Consider the following 18,654-nt stretch of genomic DNA (forward strand, 5'->3'; position numbering starts at 1 on the left):
ATGTTACCTCTTGAGGTCACAATGTTAAACAGTTTATCCTGTGCTTTCATAGAGATGACTCCCCACCCAAGCTTTCTCTGACACAAAAACATTTGTTGTAAAGGCCAATTACTCAGGCATACTAGTTTCTTTCAGATACATATGTTTGGCCTGTTATGTTACCTTTTTCATTTTCTTGACAGTTCTGGTCTGCCTGCCAAATATATCATGTGCCATCTCAGCTATGGGCGGTGATTATGACAGTCCTTCGTATGAAGTGATATTTGTCATACCATTATGATTGCCTATGTTTTTTTAAGATTTATTTATTTATTTATTTATTTATTTAAGGCTTTTTTATACCGGCATTCATGATAAAATCACATCATGCTGATTCATTAGCACATAAGATGTGCTTATGTATCCACACACTAAGTGGACTTGTGAAGAAAATATAGGTGGGACGGGGAGTGCAAGCTTCAAGAGTGATGTGGTAAAATGGCTGTGGGTTACCACATCTGTAGACATCTGTGTTCTATCAAAAACTTAATTTGTAATATAGGTGCCGATTTGTTTGGACATATGTGCTGAAAGCCTTTCATTTTCCAGTGTTGTAACCCTATGAAGCTCAGAATGAAGGCATATAATAATGATCCCCAGAGTTAGAAGGGTTTCTTGGTGTTGATATTGTTAAAAATATTGTTGAGAAAAGAATAGTTTTTACAATACTGAGTCCAGAACTACTTGTTGTTTGGTGGCCAAGCTCTACTGCAAGTGGCCAAATGCCTTATCTTGAATGTTTCCTTGGCTGCCCATTTGAAGTGATTTGATATGTAAAGTCCTTTCATATAGAAGCCGAATTTTCCATCCATATGATCACCGTCTAAAAAAATACGATTTTTTTTTTTTTCTAAAACTTGCCACTAATCACAGAGGATATTTTGAGCACCTGTAGGAATAGAACCACTTCACTATACAGCTTTTCTTTGTCAGGGCTGGTAGAGAGAGGAGAACTGAGGATTGAAGCTAAAGAGTGGCTGTCTTCCTGTTTCCACTAGTGTCACTATCTCCACGCCACTGCAGCTGACACTGAAAGATACTATACTACCTTATCCTCCAGAATCCAAGGGATTACGTTGTGGAAATAGGGGGTGGCAGCTTTATTTCTACGACACACTTAGAGCTGCATGTGCACAAAGCATGAGGTAGCAGGCGGCTGGCTTGTTTACATAGAGTCACAGTGAGACTACCGGGGGGAAAAAAGAACATTTCCTGCCAAGTGAAGCCTGTGTGGCCTCTTGGAGGGGGTGAATCAATGTTCCGGGAGCTGTGTCCAGCGTGGGGGAACTGCAGGGTTGCAAGGACTCATTGTAGCAGGATAACTGGGTAGGACTCAGAATATAAGAGGCGCAGCCAAAGAGATTTCTAATATGACCCTATCATGCAGGGCCCACCTCCCTAAACGCGTCTCCCCCACAATCCAAAGCCTCTACCATTACTTCTAGAACAGCAACATGGCCTACCTAATGTTTGCAAGGAGCAGTGATGAGAGACCATTAGGAGCATTAGAATGTAGACGCTCTGTAACTTTTATAGGAAAGTTTTTTTCTATGGAATTATTGGTGTAGCTGATTCTCACACCTACGGAAATTATTATGGGGCAGTGCAAACTATTCCTGGCATACTCGCTCCTTTCCTGAATTAAACAAGATCTTAGCACAGGTATCTTAAGGGGCCTACTTTGCAACCTGTGCACCATAAAAGACTAGTATCTGCAGCAACGGGCAAAATGTATGAAAAGATAAGTGAGCAGATGTAAGAGGGTTAGGACAGAAAATGAAAAGAAGTGACAGGGATCTTAGGGTAGGGTCCAAGGATTAGATCCCATCCAAAATGGTATGGATAACTGACCTTGACCTTCCACATAGAAATACACCCCCTGCCCAAAAAAAACCCCACCAGATCTGAAATATGCATTTGAAAATGTGGTCACTTTATTTACTAGTTTTGGAATTATAGTTGTCAAATGAAGTGCACTATAGCCATAGTACTAAACAAGTACAGGACAAGAGAAATCAGCATATTTTGGGAATAACATTTGGCATTACAGCTGTCAAATGTAGTGCACCATAGCCATAGTACTCAACAGGTACAGGATAAGAAAAATCAGCATATATACATTTTTCTCTTGATTGGTATTGTCTCTGAGGCCAGTATTCAGTAGGCCATTTAGTGTATATTAAGTTGGATAAACGCCCCACTGAATATCCCCGTTGTTGTTCAGCTACTTTTAGCTGGATAATTTTAAACCTAACCAGCCAGCAATTTTAATATGGCCAGGTTAAAGTTATCCGGCATTGTGTAGCCGAATAACTTCCTACTTAACCGGGTGCTTGTGCTTGGATGAGGAGTGTTGAATGTTTGTGGTGTGAATGGTTGCAGGGATGTCCTGTTGAATAAGGGTGGTTAGTATTTTATTATAATATAAAATATTACATTCTGCTGTCATTGTCTGTTAGTTATTATATGTATGAGGAAATCTAAGTAGATGTAGATTTATTTCAATCTTGATGTGTTGACCTTTAATATGTATGTTACTATTGTAAACCATTGTGATCTTCATTAGAACGACGGTATATAAAATGTGTAAATAAATATCTTTAAAAGATATCCAATGAAGTTGTACTCTTGAAGGCAAGGGTTAAAAAATAGTAAAGGGTCCTGCAGCCATTTTCTTCCCCCCTCCCCAAACTTTATATATGGCCTTGTCATTTGTCTACCCCCGACCCTGCAAACCCCTCCTAAAATATTTAAAACCGCGTGGTTGGAAGATCGCTGCCTGTCCCCCCAACCCATTCCCATTTTACAAATATATAAATCCTACTTTCCTCACCCAGTCCATCCCATCCACCCGCAGTCTCCATAGGCCAACCCCCACCCACCTCAGGACCCTCCCATCCCAGCGCTGATACTAAAAGTCAAGCCCTGGCAAGTGCAGGGTCTTAACTCACTGAATCCCAACAATACAGCGCTGCTTCTGCTCTGGAAGTGTAAACTACTGGCAGGGCTAGAGAAGACTAGGAGGTTCTCTGGCCACACAGGTCACATAACTTTAGACCTGCTCTGAATCAGGCCTAAAGTTATCCAGCTGACCTAGCTGGTTATCAATAAAAATCAGCTAAGTTAGCAGGATGATCTTGCTCATCCCTGAATTGCCCTCAGAATGTCTCTTTTTAATCCTGCTAGATTTTATCTTAATAATGACCTCACCAGCTAAAATCTAGCTGCTGAATATACCCTTTATGGCTCTTATGTGTGCATTAAAAAATAATGCTATACCAGAAATAACTTTTTTCTGTGTGTGGGGAGAGAGAGAGCGCGAGCGAGCGAGTGATGGAGCAAGAGAGAGAGAGAACCTCTGTAGAGATCAATAAGTAATTTTACTAATTATACCACTGTAAGAGAGGGCATTTTAACTCAGTGTGGGGATTGGTGGGGGTGGGATAGGTTTGGAGGGACAATTTACATATACACTCAGAGGTATGAACAGCAAAGTTGACATCACTGAAGATTATCTCTCATTTTGAGCAATGAAAGGTAAAAGATGAGTTGATCTGTACAATGTACTCTCTACCTAGCTTGATGCAGGAGCATAGAAATTAGTGTAACCATGCCCCTTTTTTTTTTATCACAGGTGCTATTTCCACTATATTTATAACATTTTGATAAATTTAGGCCTGTGTTATTTAAAACTCAGCTCCACAATGAACAGAGCATTCTCCCTAGCAGGTCCCACCATTTGGAATTCCATGCCCCCTGACCTACGCACTGAAACCTCCACAGCTAAATTAAAAAAAAACCTAAAAACCTGGCTGTTCATACAGGCCTTTCCTTCCTCCATGAACCGCCCTCCTGAAACCACCTAAATCTTTGAGTACACCTCCTTTATCTTCCTGCCGTTTATAGCATCTCTCTCCTTCCCTTCCTCCTCCTCTCCTCACCTGCCCTCTGATCTTAACGCTATTGCAACCTAACTTTTGTCTAATATTTTGTAAATTGTCCAACCTTGCCTTGCCAGTTACCGAAGTTGCATATCCTCCCGTTTTACCCCGCTTGCCTTCCTAGTTCCCATGCTGTAGTTAATCTATTCTGTCTCCTACCTTTGTAAATACTATTAATGAGCTGTTAGATGTTTGCTGTTCCCTAGTTCATAGTTTACTGTTCCATGTAAAGGCAACGCCTAAAGTTTTTAGTTATCTGTGAACCGATACGATGTGCAAACGGTTGTCGGTATATAAAAGTTTCTAAATAAATAAATAAATAAAAATGTCTCTAATGCTTCTAAGTACATTTATTAAAACAATGTACATTATTGTTATTTGTTGGTAATAAGGTTTATAGTGGAAGAATCTGGTGAAAAAATCTTTCCTGTTAAGATTAATTTAAATGCTTTTTGGAATGAAGGATAAAACAAACCATATATGATAGGGTTGAGAGTAGAGTTGAAGTATCCCAACCATTGGAAGGCATTGAAGAGGTCTTCAGGGGTAGAGAAATTTATAAAAGGATTTGCCATTGTAGCTATAAAGAAAGGTAACCAACATAATATAAATACCCCCATTACTACACTCAATGTCTTCGCAGCTTTACTTTCTTTTTTTAGTGACATCTTTTTTGTGTCAGACACAGACTGTGATATAGCTGAGACTTTATGGATTTTTCTAGCCTGCTTTTTTGCCACAGTAAATATGTGCACATAAACACCTACCATCACAATGCCTGGGATGAAGAAGGATATTAATGAAGCCAAAACGCCCCATAGTTTATTTACTAAGAATGAACAAGCACCAATGCAGGATATAGAAGCCACATAATCCTGTATTCCATTTGTACTTAATTCAGATAAAACCATTCCAAAAGCAAGGAAACATGGAACTGACCAACTAATGAACAAAAACATCTCAATTACATAGACAGTTATTTTGGTGATGTAATGCAGTGGTTGACACACAGCATAGTAACGATCAACAGAAATAAAGCACAGATGAAAAATTGAAGTTGTACAAAGCATGATGTCACAGCAAGTGTGGAGTTTGCAGAACCACTCTCCAAAATACCAACAGGAATCAATGGATCTCACCATACTGTAGGGCATCACCAGGAGACCAACAAGAAAATCAGCAGCAGCCAATGAGAGAATTAAGAAGTTAGTTGGGGAGTGAAGTTGCTTGAAATGGGCAATTGAAATAATCACAACCACATTTCCACCCATTGTGACTATTATAGCTCCCATCATAGTCATATACATTGCTGAAAAACTGACTAAAGATCTGATGGCCTTAGGACAAGAACCATTCACAAATTCAAAGCATTGTTGTATGTTCTGTTGACTCAGAATGCTGGAGGAATTCATTATTCAATGATATGATCTATCTCACACTTTTTCCAACTTGTTTTATGCCAAAGATGCAATCATTTTTCCTGGGAAAGGAAATAAAGAAGCATTAGTCACAGTTCTAGATGTTATTAAAGTCCTTTTGAGGACCATATAGCTCCTGTATAAAATACATGCTTGAAACAACTAAATCAACTAAATCAGCCAATTAAATTGTCTGATTCATTCATTTCTGGTGTGTGCTTATGTCTTTGGTGAAAAGTAGGTTCATCAACAGATTGGAGAAGGACCATTATGTCAATCTGAAAAAAGAATCATATCCATCAGGTTCAGCCTTTTTTTGATTACACATAGTTATTCCTGCTCAGTTACATAGATGATAAGTTTAAAAGATTTGCATACAGCAACATATACACATTTATATGGCTATGTGTAATTTTACCATGGTGAAATTATTAGGGATGTGAATAGTTTTTTGACGATTTAAAATATCGTCCGATATATTTTAAATCGTCAAAAATCGTTAGAGGCGATATTTAATAGGAATTCCCCCGATTTATCGTCAAAAATCGTAAATCGGGGGAAGGGGGAGGGCGGGAAAACCGACACACTAAAACATCCCTAAAACCCACCCCGACCCTTTAAAATAAATCCCCCACCCTCCCGAACCCCCCAAAATGCCTTAAATTACCTGGGGTCCAGAGGGGGGGTCCCGGTGTGATCTTTTACTCTCGGGCCTCCGCTGCGTTGTAGAAATGGCGCAGGTGCTACCTTTGCCCTGTCATATGACAGGGCAAAGGTAGCACCAATATGGCGCCATTTTGCCGTACGGCAATATGGCCGGCGCCATATTTTGCAAAATGGCGCTGGCCATATTGCCGTACGGCAAAATGGCGCCGGCTGTACGGCAACACGTACGTTCGGGACCCCCCCTCTGGACCCCAGAGAGGACCCCAGAGGCCCGAGAATAAAAGATCACACCGGGACCCCCCCCTCTGGACCCCAGGTAATTTAAGGCATTTTGGGGGGGTTCGGGAGGGTGGGGGATTTATTTTAAAGGGTCGGGGTGGGTTTTAGGGATGTTTTAGTGTGCAGGTTTTCCCGCCCTCCCCCGATTTACGATTTACATGATATTTAAAAAAACAAAACCGCGACGATCCGATTCCCTCCCCCCCCCAGCCGAAATCGATCGTTAAGGCGATCGATCACACGATTCACATCTCTAGAAATTATCACTTCAATTAATGGGTCCACCAGTTTTCCCAGTCTTTTGCATTTGGTATTCATGAGACCCACCTGCAATCGGCATTACTCAATCCTGACACCTTTTGCTCCACTGCGCAGCCTATGCACTGCTTGACACTAACCACCACCATGGGCGGCCGGGAATGCCACCATACTGATCTCAGGCTGGTTTTCCCTAGACATGGATGTGCCCAATCAATGGCCTCTTAAAGGGCCCACTGGCTCTCCCTACTTAAGCAAGCTCATAACGGCCCTATGTTGCCTCATCAATAGGTTTCCTACACTTATAGTAGTGTGTTTTGCTTCTGCATGTTGGTTCCTGATTCCTTTTTTTAAATTTAATCTTTATTGAGTTTCAATCACTTAATGATTACAATTTTTCCTTCACTAATAAAGTAAATAAATTTTGCAAAACATAAAAATTACAATATAACCTTGGGGGTCATTTATCAAAATGCGGTAAGGCGTTTTCGCATGCGTTAAGGGCTTATCACATGCAAAAAAGCCCCGTTTTCTCATGCGATAGGCCTTTTAGACATGCGAAAACGTATGCAAAAGAGAGAGAGAGAGATAGAGAGAGCACCCAGCCATGATAGCATGTCCCATGCATAGGTATTTATATCCCTAGGATAGGCCCACCTAGTAACTCGAGGTGGGGATTAGATAAGGGTGTAGGGGTTTAGGGGCCACTGTCACATTCTACATGAGACGTACAAACAGAACAGTGGTCTCTTGTGATGATTAGCTGGCCTTCGGAGTGAGGAAACGCCCTCCAAGATGGGATTTGGCCAAGGGTCTCTCAGCCTAGCTTGATGTTACCCAGGTAGAGAGTCCATCAAGCTAGGCTGAGAGACCCTTGGCCAAATCCCATCTTGGAGGGAGATTCCTCACTCCGAAGGCCAGCTAATCGTCACAAGAGACCACTGTTCTGTTTGTACGTCTCATGTAGAATGTGACAGTGGCCCCTAAACCCCTACACCCTTATCTAATCCCCACCTCGAGTTACTAGGTGGGCCTATCCTAGGGATATAAATACCTATGCATGGGACATGCTACCATGGCTGGGTTCTCTCTCTCTCTCTCTTGCAATACATCAGGTCGGTTTGGCACTTATCGCAGAATATGAAGTGGTATCACAATGTGCAGTAACTTACACAAAATGCGATAAACACCACATTAGCATAAACTACACCCCTTTTGCTAACGCATGCGGTATTTACCGCATTTTGATAAATGAACCCCCTTGTTTGAAGAAACAGATATACATTTGCTCCATTTAACCTATAAAGGGAGCAGCTAAACAATAAACAAATAGGAAAATATAAATTTATCTAAGGAGATAGGAGGACACATTTTAATTTAAATTCAACCCACTGTTGTTACTGAAGCCGTTCCCAGTTCCTGTGCCTTTCAGCCTTGCCTCGTCTAAACTTGCCCTGCCTCGCTCAGCCTTCCCTTCTGGCCTTCCCTTCCAGCATTCCTCATCCAGCCTTGCCTTCCAGCCTTCCTCGTCCAGCTTTGCCTTGTCCTATTTGTCTTGTCCAGTGTTTCTGTGTTTCTTTGTCCACCCTTGGCCTGACTCTCTGGATCTTGACCTATTGCTTGGATCTGACCCTTTGCCTGGACCTGACCATTCTTGCTAGCTGCCTGCCCCAACCTTGGCCTATCTCTGACTCCATTAGTCTACTGCCCTCCCTGATCTCAGTGTGTTGCTGGACTTTAATTATCTCCACCGCCCTAGGGAACTGCCTAAGTCCAGCCAGCTGCCAGAACCCAAGGGCTTAACCTGAAGGGGAGGCAGCTGGCATAGGTGAAGCTTCAGACTGTCCCACTACAGGGCGCACTCTCCAGCTACCGGCATAGGCCATGTGGGTTCAGCCTCGAAGCTGCGTCAACTACGCTACAACATAAAGGGTTCTCACACCCATTACCCTTCACATTGTCCTCCTCCAGGTCATTGAGACCCTCCTGGTTCTTCAGAGTCTAGTTTACCCTGACCTCCCACACAATAAACATTTTTAATAATTAATAGAAATTAATTTTCAGGTATGAAAATGCATGAGGAAGTTGGAAAATGTATGTGTGTTTTATTTTTTTAGTTCAAACTATTTATTGAAAAATACACACTAAAATCAAACAAACAGCCTATGGCAAATAATCCAACAATATTTAGACAGAATATCTAGTCACCGGAGGCCACAATTTTTCACAATCTAGCAAAGACACATTACATTCAACTGCCAATTTGTATTTATGAATAAAGTGATAATGTGTTCCACCATATATTTACTTCCAACATTGTGCTGTCTTTCCAATGCAGGAGCACTAAATAAAGAGCAATGGAAATCAGAAAATCAAAATTAACACATGTGGTAATGCCAAGAATTTCAAAACAATCATTCTGAAGGTTAAAGCTTGAAAATAGTCATATCCTGGCCCATATACAGCAGGCTAATATGTACATAAATTACTAGAATAAAATAAGATATAAGATAACGTACCTTATTCACTTGTACACGCCCAACACTGTGCAGTCCCCTTCCTAAAGCTTATGTGCATGTTAAAATAGTAACTTTCGAGCTTATGTGTTTGCCCTGCCCAGGAACACTTCTAGACTGCCCCCTTTTTACATGCAAATATGCACTTGTGAAAGTGAAAATATGTGTATATTACGCATGTTTTTAAAACACAGAATGTATTTATTTATTTAAAAAATACAAAATATGTGAGTTATGGCTACTTATGCACATATATACTAATTTATATGTGCATAAAAATTTGAAAAATCACCTTACAAATCTATCAAACTATGAGGGTCATTTATCAAATTGTGTTAGGGCTCTAACGCTGGTGATCAATGTCGCATCATAAAACGCATCTGTAAATTTTATTCAAATGGAAGGAGTTAATAGAAATGAGGGTTGGTTAGCATGGCATCCAATAGAATAACACACAGCAACACATGTTTTAACCCCAGAAATAACTACTCCTCTTTTCTGTGTGTTACTGGAAGAACACATTTTTATCGCAAAATAAATTTCAGTTGAGAGAGAGAGAAGGAACACCTCTGTGGTGGCTCACATATAAGACAAGTTTTTATACCACTGTAAGAGGGGACATTATGAACTCAGAGTGAGGTTTTGGTGGTGGACTCGGTTTTGAGGGCAGTTTTACCTGCACAGTCAGAGGTACGAACAGCACAGTTGCCATCAATGAAGATTTTCTGTGATTTGGAGGGATGAAAGGTATAAAAAGATGTGTTTTGTACAACATACTCTCTACCTAGCTTGATGCACTCACTACCTAGCTGCTATCAAGCTAAGTAGAGAGTACATTTTACAAATCTCATCAAGTTACTAGTAGCCCCTCTTGCAGGCCGAATGAATAAAAGGTGCGGGAGAGCCGGTGCTCTGCTCTCCCGACACGCACCCAGGCACCTCTCCTGGGCGCGCAATTCTCTATTTAAATGAGGCCGGGTGCTAATAAGGAGGTGCTAGGGACAATAGTGTGTCTCTAGCACCTCCTTATTAGTAGAAGAGGCAGCCGACGCGTGCATGTTATTAGGGAATCTCATGCATGTGTGCATGCCGGTAACCACACGCACATGGACACACATACGCGATTTTAAAAGTCAACCCCTATGAGGTATAAAATTACACTAAAATTAGAGCAAAATTATTATTTCACAGATACATTCTATAAAATGTGTTTGATAGTTACAAAATGTACTTTAATTACTGACATTAACAAAAAAGAAATAATAATTATGTGCTAGCATCATTCGATGGGGTGAAAAAAAACTCCCAGGTGCCTAGTTGCCCAAATTTTCCTGTTTGGCACTGCCTGGATGTGCTTAGCACTCTGTGCTACTGAGACTCAACACAGGGATCTGGAGAGCAAAACAATTGCCCTGAAGCAGTGCCACAGGATCAGTAAAGGTGGGGACCGCAGTGCCGAAGACAGCAACTGCAGAAGTAGAGATGGGAGGGAACGTCAGTGAAGGGAGATAGGAAGAGAACAAATGGAAGAGGAGGGAAGAGGCTGAAAAGGCAAAGAAGAAAAGAGATGGAAATAAATGATAGGAAATAGGAAAAAAAGTCACACTCTTCTTCAAATAAATGAGCATAAAACAAGAACAAAATTCCTTTCCTTTGCCTCAGGTACAAACTTATGAGTACATTTTCAAAGGGGTTACAAGCGGAAAATTAGCATATATGCATGTAAGTAGCTTGCACGTGAACACATGCTATTTTATAAACATCAAAAATATACGCTATTTTATAAACATCATGCTATTTTATAAACATAAAAAATATACATCAAATATAAACATCAAAAATATACCCCACCATCCATCGAAATCAGTCTCTTCAGATCCAAACCCCTCCAAATTCTGCTGATCTATGCCCCCCCAGGCATTCTCAACAAAGATCCTTGCCCAGTCATTGAAACCATCGCCGCTAACATCAACACTAACCACCCCACCATCATCCTAGGAGACTTTAACCTCCACCTTGACAAATCTCCCCTCCCCCCCCCCCTCAAGTGAGCTCCTTCTCAACTCACTATCTGCCATGGGCTTCACTCAAATAATAAACTCCCCCACGCAAAAATCAGGCTACATCCTCGACCTGATTTTCATCAACAACAAAATAGCACTCAACTCCCCTCCTACCATCTCTCCTGTTTCCTGGTCCGATCACTTGATGATCAAAACAAAACTCCAAGTAGCCTACACCCACATCCACACCCCAATAGACAAAAAACGGATAATCTTTACCAAACCTTGCTCCAGCGAAACCCTAGAAAAAACCCTACCAGATGCCCTAAAACATCTAGATACCTCAAATACCATCAATGCAGTCAACTCATGGGCCACAATCAACATGGAGACAGCAAAAAAGATCTGCCCAACCATCGAAAAGGAAATCGGAACCACGACAAAACACAAATCACCATGGTACAACCAGGAACTAAAAAACACGAAACGCCAACTTGGACAAGCAGAAAAAGCCTGGCGAAGCAACCCCACAAACCAACTATAGAACTCTACTACACATATACACAACTGACATCAACAAAGCCAAACAGAACTTCTACTCCCAAAGAATTCACAATTACCAATACAACCCAAGAGTCCTGTTCGAGTATGTAACTCAGCTGACACGACCCATCAATAACACAGCACAAAAAGAAGCTTCAGCAACAATAACCAGCCACAGCTTTGCCCAACACCTCATAGAAAAAACAGCCAAACTTAACCCAAAAGAACCTCCAATCAATCCAAAACCCAACATACAAACACCCCCTACTGCAACAACATGGTCACAGTTCGAGACCGTAGCCTCTACCGAAGTGGAAAACATTGTTCGAAAGATTAACCCAGCAGCACACCCGCTAGACCCCATACCAACAAAAACCCTCAAGTTAATTCCAAACTGCCTAGCTAGACCCATTGCGGACATCACCAATCTTTCCCTCAAGCAAGGAGTACTCCCGGATTCCCTCAAATGTGCTATAGTCAAACCCATCCTAAAAAAACCACAACTCGACCCAACCATCCCATCCAACTATTGGCCTATCTCGAACCTTCCGTTCCTGGCGAAGATCATCGAGAAGACGGTTAACCACCAACTCTCAGAATTCCTGGAAAACTACAACATACTTGCTCCCGCCCAACACGGCTTCAAAAATTTCACAGCACAGAATTGCTACTACTCACTCTCATAAACACTATACTACGAGGGTTCGACAAAGGTGTATCCTTCCTCCTAATCCTACTAGACATCTCCGCTGCATTTGACACCGTCAGCCATTTATTTATTTATTTATTTTTAATTTTTTATATACCAAGGTTCTTATAGAGACTACAAATCACTCCGGTTTACATATAACAATAAACTGCCCAACAGAGATAAGGGGCTTTACATAGAACAGTGGCACATATGTAACAATATAACTGGATGACAATATAACATAATGATAATAAATATTATAGATTAACATTGTAATTAATAAAATTGTGTAATATAATCTGTATAATTTAACTATTAACTTGGATATGGTGACATATTAACCATGCCAGATGTAAATAATAAGATAAAATGAGTTTTTGAATTTTTGAACTTAGATATTGTAGTCCAGTTGCAGAGGAAAATATAAATAATAAAATAAGACGAATTTTTAGAACTCAAAGATTGTAGTCCAGTTGCAGAGACCTGAAGGTATGACTTGGTACGGTGACCTAAATTAGGGGATGCTTCTTATTTGGGAAGGCTTTCCGTCTTGGTAGGATTGAGAGACTGGGAAGGCTTGTTGGAAAAGAAGAGTCTTTAGTCTTTTTTTGAACTCTTGATGATTGGGTTCAAGTCTTAGATTTGGGGGGAGCATGTTCCACTGGTGGGGGCCTGCTAAGGATAGCGCTCTTTTGCTCAGTGATGATTTTACTTGTTGGGCATGCAGTGTTCCTTTGTAAGCGCTTCTGATTGGTCTAGAAGATGTGTGCGGTTGGAGTTGAGAGCTTAACGTGATGGGAGCTATTTTGTTTGTCGCTTTGTGGATGATTGTGAGTACCTTATAGAGTATCCTTTGTTTAATGGGAAGCCAATGTAGGTTACTAAGGATTGGGGTGATGTGATCTTTTTTGTTAGTGCTTGTTAGAATTCTGGCAGCAGAATTCTGTACCATCTGTAATGGTTTGATCGTGTTGTTGGGAAGACCTAGTAGCAGGGAGTTGCAATAGTCGAGCTTAGATAATATAATGGATTGTAGTACTAGCCTGAAGTCGGAGAAGTAAAGGAGGGGTTTAAGCTTTTTGAGGACTTGCAGTTTGTAAAAGCAGTCCTTTGTGGTATTGTTTACAAACTTTTTTAGGTTAAGATGATTGTCAAGCCATGCTCCAAGGTCTCTGACGTCAGTTGAGAACATGTTATTAGCGTTTGGTAGAGAGAGGCTAGAAGAGATTGTGAGGGGATCTTGAGAGACAATGAACATCTCGGTTTTATTGGCATTCAATACTAGGTTGAGGCTTGAGAGTAATTCCTTAATGGGCTGTGGGCATTCGTTCCAGTAAGTGATGGTTTTTTGAAGGGATTCTGTAATCGGGAGAAGAATTTGAATGTCGTCTGCATAGAGGTAATGGGTAAGCTTGAGGTTTGAGAGTAGGTGGCAGAGAGGGAGGAGGTAGATATTGAATAGGGTGGGAGAAAGTGAGGATCCTTGCGGGACTCCTTGCTCTGTAAGGATTGGATGCGATTCTTTGTTGTTTATCCTTACTTTGTAGAATCTGTTGCTTAGGAAGGAGTGAAACCATAAGATTCTAATTCACAGACTAAAAGAAATAGGCATCACCGGCACCATTCTCCAATGGTTTCAATCATTCCTCACCAACAGAACCTTTAAAGTAACCCAAGGAAATACAACATCAGAAAGAATACCCCTCTCACAGGGAGTCCCCCAAGGCTCATCTCTATCCCCCACCCTCTTCAACGTCTATATGCTGCCACTATGCAATTACTTAGACAAAACAGGACTCACCTACTTTCTTTACGCCGATGATGTACAGATACTGCTCCCCATCAGAGACAACATCGACAACGCACTAAACCAATGGGAAACATACAGGACAAACATAACCACCATCCTCTCAGAAATGGCACTGACGCTCAACCAGAACAAGACAGAAATACTTCACCTCACCAGAAAATCCTCAATACCCATAACGGATCCCTCAACCCTAACCAAATACAACATACTCCCGACGGTTAGAGACCTCGGAGTCATCCTGGACCAAGAACTGAACTTCAAACAACATATCAAGACACTGATAAAAGAAGGATTCTACAAACTCCAAATCCTGAAGAAACTCCAACCTCTACTTCATCCCCCAGACTACCGGACGGTACTGCAATCCCTCCTTTTCGCTAAAATTGACTATTGCAACGCCCTCCTGACTGGCCTTCCCACATCCACCTCCATCTCCTACAAAATGCCGCAGCACGGTCACTAACGAATAAGAAAAAAACAGATCACATCACGCCAGAACTCAAACAACTCCACTGGCTACCTGTCCCATTCAGATCTCAATACAAAACACTCATGCTCATTCATAAAGCATTACATAATGACAAAGCCAGCTGGTTACAAAGACCTCTGACCACCTGCATCCCCACTAGAAATCTCCGCTCTACCAACACAGGCCTACTCCCCATTCCCCCCACAAAGGAAGTACATAAAGTCTCCACGAGAGAACGCGCCGCATCCGTAGTGGGTCCTATGGAACAACCTTCCAACCGCTCTCAGAATTGATCCTTCTACACCCTCCTTCCGAAAAAACCTCAAAACTTGGCTCTTCCGGAAAGCTTTCACCCTAGACAAATAACCCTGCCACAGTCCCCCCTCCCACCTTATATCATGCCTCACCCTTCCTCTGTACATAGTTAATTTATTAAACCTTTTATAATGCTGTATTAAGTTATGCTATTCAAACATGTTATAATAATTTGTGTAAAACCGTTTGGCATATTGCCAGTTACTCAGTTAAGCTGTTATAATGTACTATGTCATTACAAGGTTCGCCTTAGACATATTGTTATATGTAAACCAATGTGATATGCCAGATCGAATGTCGGTATAGAAAAATAAATAAATAAAATAAATAAATACGCATATTTTTGGGTTTCGTGGGCACATTTACCTGAGGAAAAAAGGGGCAGTTTCTGCATTCCAGGGTGGGGCTAAGAGGTACATGCGAAAATTGCTATTTTATATAAGATTTACATGAATACATTAGATTTACGTGAATACCTTCACATAATTTTAAACCTGCTAGTTAACTAGTGCAATTGCAATTTTTGAGTGGGAAGTCTGGGTTGGACTGGGTGAACTGATGGAGATATCAGCAAACTGGTGATTTCAATTACTCAGGGTTTTACGTGTACAAGTTACTTTTTTTGCACACATAAAATATATGCACGTATGTATATAAAATAGGTAGAGAAAGTGAGTGTTTTCAATGCACTGCCAATATTTGCATGTACTGAACCATGCACATGTGTGTTGGGGGGCAGGTAACGGATATTTTATAATCTGCATGGAAAAGATGTGCACAGATTATAAAATACTATAATAGATCTTTGCGCGCCCATATACTGTACATATATATATATGGAGCTGTGCAGAGATCTTTGAAAGTTATCATCTAAGAATGTGAGCCCTTTGCAAATAGGGAAATACCTACACTACCTGAATTTGATCTGCTTTGAGTTGTCATGAAAGGCTGAATATAATAAAAATATCATTATTTATTTATTTATGTGTTTTATATGTGGTCATTCCATGTGAATATCACTAGTTCATAATAGGGATGTGAATCGGGTGCCCAATCGTTCCCACTTTCGGGATCGTCTGGCCGTGGGAAAAAATTGTTTTCCCATTTCCCCGTTTTTTTTAGTGAAAAATCATTTTTCCAGTTAGTGTGCATTAACTCATGTTAGTGCGCACTCACAAAAATAGCAAAGAAATAACAACAAGTAAGAAAAATAAATGTTTTTTTTTGTGAGTGAGCGCTAACATGAATTAGCGCGCACTAATCCGAAAAACAATTTTTACGAAAAATCAGGGGTAAAATTGATAATTTCTTTCTTTTAACCGATTTCTAATGAATTTAGAAATATTGTACGATATTTCAATTCGTTAGAAAAACGATTCACATCCCTAGATCATAACGGTGTACAGGTTTGACATTCATAACTAAATAGTGAAAAACTGAGTCAGGCATATGAACAGGTAGTAAACTAGGGAAACCTTTAGAGACAGAGAGGGCGGATGAAAGCCAGGTACAAATAAGGAAAGACATAACTGGTTAGGTTAGGTGGAATTGGTCAGGACATTTCTGGTTATCAGACTCATGACGAACCAGAGTTTTCTGTCAGACTGTAGGCATTAGTGAATAGCCATGTTTTTAACTCGCTCTTGAATTTTTTAATGTCTGTTATTGTTCACAGGTGCTCTGGCAAGGAGTTCCATAGTTTTGGGCCAGCGACTGAAATTATTCTATCTCCTGCTTGTGTTACATGAGACTTTCTTATGGACGGGATTTCAAGGAGGCCTTTGTTTTGTGATCTGAGCGTTCGTAGTGGAATATGTGGTTTAAATGTTATTCCCATCAGATCGTTGTGTTGTGTTCCGCGGCCGTGGCTCCCCCACGACCGCGGCTCCCTACCTTGGCCACGGCGTTCCCTCGCCATGGGAGCCCCGGGGGAGGGCTCCGATATGGGCCGTCGCTCCCGCATGGCCTCCGGTGCTTCTCGCTGCAGGGGGAGCCGTCCTGCTCCCCCCTCGCGGCATCCAGCGACATCTCTCCTCCGCGGGGCAAAATCCAAGATGGCCGCCACCATCCTTAGGCGCGAGGCCGTGCCTCCTCCACAAACTTAAAGGGACCTAATCCCTTTAAATGGCTTCACCTGTTCTCTATCAGCTAGAGCAGGGGAAGTATAAAAGGCAGCTTCCTCTGCTCATCCAGTGACTTGGCAACGTCCTCTGTTCGTCAGGTCTGCTTACTTCGGTGAGTTCCTTCAGCTTTGGATCTTGTTCCTGTTTCGTCTTGGTGTTCCCGGTTCCTGACTTTGGATTGGCTTACGGTGATTCTCTGGTGTACGACTTCGGACTGGCAAGTGGTGATCCCTCGGTGTGTGACCTCGGACTGGAGAGCGATGACCCTTTGGCACCCGACCTAGGACTCCTTCCAGACTTCCATCTCCAAGGGCCCACCTAAGTCCCAGCGGCCCGGGTCCCTACGGGCTCCTCCCGAGGGGACCGCGAGCTTCCAGGGCGAAGCTCCAGTCAGCCCTTGCTCCGTCATCCTGACCTCTCCAAGGTCCACCTAAGTCCCAGCGGTCTGGGTCCCTACGGGCTCCTCCTGGGGGGACCACAGACTTCCAGGGGTGAAGACTCAGCTCCTCTTCTCGTCTCTTCATCCGCTTCCGCAGTCGCCTCAGTCTCCAGTGCCAGGGGTCAGCTGGTCTGGTCTCCTACTCTGCCTCGCCACCCGACGAGAGAACCTATGGACCCTACGAAAGGTATACCATCCTCCCGTCGGCCAAGGGTTCACAACCTGAGCATAACACGTTGTTCGGATAAATGTTATTGAATATTATTGTAAGTATTTTGTAGATTATTCTTGATTGTACAGGGAGCCAATGTACAGCGATCAGAATTATTATCAATTATGTTATTAATATTTAAAAAGTTTGAAAAATAAAACAAATGGCAAAAGGAAAGGCAAATAAAGAATAAAGCCCCTGAAAATGTGTAAACTAAAGAAAACAATATTTTCCCTGGCTCTTGAAAACTTTCTAAGCCCAGTAGCGTATGCATTGACGTTCAGGGGATTCAGTAAATGCATGCCATTACCTTTCCTTCTCACTCCCCCTCTCTCCTAGCATAATCACTGCCCCATCCCTTCCTGCTCTCACACATCCCACCGGCATAACCACCTTCTCTTCCCTCTCCCCTTACTCCCTGGCATAATCGTCCCTTCCCTTCTTATCCCTCCCCTTCATAGCGCTGGTATAATCATGCCTTCCCTTCCTTTCCCTCCCCTCCACCTCAGTTCCCCTTCCTCTAGCTTCTTTCCCCCACCTAGGGCACCATCGGTCCCATACCGGTTTCTCCCCCCACTCCCCATCCTTCATGGCTGCCCCGGGACGCTTCAGCAGTAATACAAAAGATAGGCAGCGCGGGGCCAGAGCTTTTGTGTGTGCTCCAGCAGGCTCTGCAGTACCACCCATCCTTCTCCTGCTCGGGCCCCCCAGTAAGCAAGGAAGCCCAAGCGAGGGGAGGATGCTGCAGGGCTTGCTGGAGCACCTAGAGCAGCTCGGGTCCTGAGCTGCATTCCTCTTCTATTAAGATGTGTAGACAATTAGCTCTGGGACTGGGCCACTCAGCGACCCTACAGTCCGGTCCCTGGAGGCTTATTCCCCCCCAAGTATGCCCCTACAGACCACCTTTATGCAATTGTGCCTAGCTCTCCAGAG

The 18,654-nt window shown here is 42.2% G+C and overlaps 1 protein-coding gene across 1 annotated transcript; it reads right to left on the reverse strand.

Annotated features, from left to right (window-relative positions):
- Nucleotides 1-4,354: 4,354 nt before the first annotated feature.
- LOC115088664 (trace amine-associated receptor 4-like) lies at nucleotides 4,355-5,392 on the reverse strand. Its single transcript, XM_029596924.1, has one exon. The coding sequence runs from the start codon at nucleotides 5,390-5,392 to the stop codon at nucleotides 4,355-4,357; it is 1,038 nt and encodes a 345-aa protein (XP_029452784.1).
- Nucleotides 5,393-18,654: the final 13,262 nt, after the last annotated feature.

The sequence above is a fragment of the Rhinatrema bivittatum genome, chromosome 3 (assembly GCF_901001135.1).
Source record: "Rhinatrema bivittatum chromosome 3, aRhiBiv1.1, whole genome shotgun sequence".
Classification (NCBI taxonomy): Eukaryota; Metazoa; Chordata; class Amphibia; order Gymnophiona; family Rhinatrematidae; genus Rhinatrema; species Rhinatrema bivittatum.